The sequence below is a fragment of the Atta cephalotes genome (genome assembly GCF_000143395.1).
Source record: "Atta cephalotes unplaced genomic scaffold scaffold01534, whole genome shotgun sequence".
Classification (NCBI taxonomy): domain Eukaryota; kingdom Metazoa; phylum Arthropoda; class Insecta; order Hymenoptera; family Formicidae; genus Atta; species Atta cephalotes.
Genome location: NW_012131598.1, coordinates 1 through 2835, shown reverse-complemented (window position 1 = coordinate 2835; position 2835 = coordinate 1). Strand labels below are relative to the sequence as shown.

Sequence of the window (2835 nt, the reverse complement as noted above, 5' to 3'; positions counted from 1 at the left end):
GTGTGTGTGTGTGTGTGTGTGTGTGTGTGTGTGTGTGTGTGTGTGTGTGTGTGTGTGTGTATATAAAGGTAATGAAATAAATCTGTGACAGCTCCAGCAATGTCACCGTTCATGCCAACACCACCGCCAATACAGCCGCCGATGACGTCTGCTGTAAGTAATTTGGAATAAAATACAATTGCAACTATTGTAAAATTGAACTATTGTATTATAATTTAATTCTCCTATGGTAAAGTGAATTTTCAAAATATTCAGAAAGGATTGGATGCGATCCAATGTTGCTGTTTGTTCATATTTCATCTAATGATCTAATCAATATAACAAAATAGAACAAAAGAAATCAATAATGAAATTTCTTTCTCTTGAACAGCGCATGGGCTCTGTAAAATAGAATCGCATCATAGGAGAGAGTTAAGATTTAATTAATTTTAATTATTTTCTTTTTTTGAAGATTGGATTAAAACATCCTGCTAATAAACCGCTGGAAGAAGAGCCACAAGCTAAGAAATTGAGAACCGAAGACTCATTAATTCCGGAGCAACAATTCCTTGCTAGAAATAAGGTGAAAAGATTAATGTTCATTAATTTATCAAAAAGTTTATGGTGAACTTCTAAAAAAATATATAATTTTTTTTAGGATCCCGTACAAATTAACATTGCTGTACCTATGATGACGGAGAAGGCTGAATGGAAATTAAATGGACAGACATTGAATATTACTTTACAAATAAGCGATACTGTAGCGACTATGAAAGCGCTTATTCACGAGCAAATTGGTATGCCACCTGGAAAGCAAAAGTTGCAGTATGAGGTAATGATCATTAATAAATTTTTTTCACATTGTACACGAATTATTACGAAATTTTGAAAAATATAATTTTCTGCTTCCAGGGAATGTTCTTCAAAGACAACAATACTCTTGCGTATTATAACTTAACTTCAGGTAATGTTATCAACCTGTTGCCAAAGGAGAGAGGTGGTAGGAAAAAGTAAGGGAGAATATATAAAAAGGTGACTATTATAAATTAAGAATATAAAATTATTATAATTATGATATATTATATCAATGCTTTAACAATTGTATTGCTCTAATGATTTTAAAATAACATATATCAAAATATATTACATTTATTCAAGCTCAGTCTAATAACATAACAATAAAAATTTATAATTTAATAAATATTACATTAAATATTATTTTATTGTTATTTAAGCTCGAGTTCTTTTTTATCGCGTGTAATGTAATATTATGCTTTATTTTGAATTTGACTGATACATGTATATCAGTATATTTCTATAATTATTAAAATTATAAAATTAAGGTAGTAATTTATAAATTATTTCAAGATATTTCATAGATATATCTTTTTCTCGCTTTATATATTAGAATCACCATTTTACTTTTAAATCTTCAAAAATATTTACAATTAAAATTGAGATTAAGAGCATTTTTTTATACATTCGTACAAATATTGTACGATTCTTACCCATATATGAAATGCTTTTTTTTAAATACAAAAAGATATATTGTATAAATTTCTAAATTACTTGAAAATATATAGAAAAATTCTCTCAAAAAGTACAGATCTGTTGTTTTGTGTTTTCTTTGAGTATATTATGTATAAAAAGCCTCTTTAGAACATTATGTTATATACAAGATTTTTATATATGCTTCTGTTCGCTCCGTTTCTTCAATATCTGATCTATTATTTTGCGATAACGTATGGTCATAGGCTTGTAAATCTAAAAATATTAATATAATCAATTGTGATAATAAAAAAATATTCAAAAATTCATTTTACTTACCGATTCAGCATCATCATAAGGCTGGCATACCAGCGTCAATTCTGGCAAACAGCGTGTAATTTCATCAAAACTACAATTATTTTGCAATAAACCATGTTTTGCTTGATATGCCGCACCCATCATAGCCGAATTAGTTGCTTCCTGTCGGACATAATTATAACGAATATGATGTATCTTTGTGTAAATATGAATAATATAATAATATAACGAAGATTAATATAATAATTTACCAAGATGTACACTGGCGAATTGAATACGTCGGAAAGTACTTGCAATATAGCTTTATTTATAGATGCACCTCCCGTAGCAATTATCCGAGTATTACGTCCTTCATAAAAAGAAAAATTATTAGAAAAATTTTTGCAAAATAAAGTCATAAAAGACAAGCTTGCAGAGAATTACTTGCCGATAACAAATCCAAAGTCTTCAGCGTACGCTCTCTTTGCAACAAACTGACCTTCGATTAACGCTCTCACTTCTACTTCTTTTGAACTATATCGAGAGATCTCGTCATTGGCTTTATTGTATCTATAATCTCCTATGACGAAAGGTAAGATCTCTTGTATATCATAATATAAGGCAAAATTGCCAAAGTTTCCTCGCGGTGTACTTTCTAATAATTCATTGAATATCTGCCAGCTACCTTGCGCAGCATCATCCCGTATTCTTTCGCGTGTCAAAGAACCGTTTTTAAAGCTGCAATACAAAATTATTTTTTTATATTATCATCGTAATAATCGTAATATAAATATACTTACCAAAGTAACGCCATATAGGCCTCATCGTCTACTGGATTGCATAGTACGTGACCGTCCGTTATAGTTTTAGGTTTGTTCAACCATAGAAGTAAGGTATCACTTGTGCCTAAACTACAAGCGATATCACCTTCTTTTAGCCTCATACCTACATATCATTCTCTTATGAATACAATAGGATATTCTAAAGTTGTTCTTATTAACAAAATCGTGACTGAGTAAGAGTAATATTAGGTGTAGTAAAAAAGAAATCCATTATTTTTGCATGAAATTG

General features: G+C 29.6%; 2 protein-coding genes across 2 annotated transcripts; one reads left to right on the top strand and one right to left on the bottom strand.

The window, feature by feature from the left end:
• Window positions 1-99: 99 nt before the first annotated feature.
• On the top strand, window positions 100-993 carry LOC105625436 (splicing factor 3A subunit 1-like). The gene is made up of 4 exons (XM_012206765.1): window positions 100-153; window positions 452-562; window positions 638-811; window positions 892-993. The coding sequence occupies exons 1-4, from the start codon at window positions 100-102 to the stop codon at window positions 991-993; spliced, it is 441 nt and encodes a 146-aa protein (XP_012062155.1).
• Window positions 994-1662: 669 nt separating this feature from the next.
• Window positions 1663-2709, bottom strand: LOC105625435 (xylulose kinase-like; the record flags this gene model as incomplete). Its single annotated transcript, XM_012206764.1, has 5 exons — window positions 1663-1743; window positions 1807-1947; window positions 2037-2134; window positions 2213-2502; window positions 2565-2709. Coding segments are annotated over 5 exons (755 nt in total), but the record flags the coding sequence as incomplete, so codon positions are not given.
• Window positions 2710-2835: the final 126 nt, after the last annotated feature.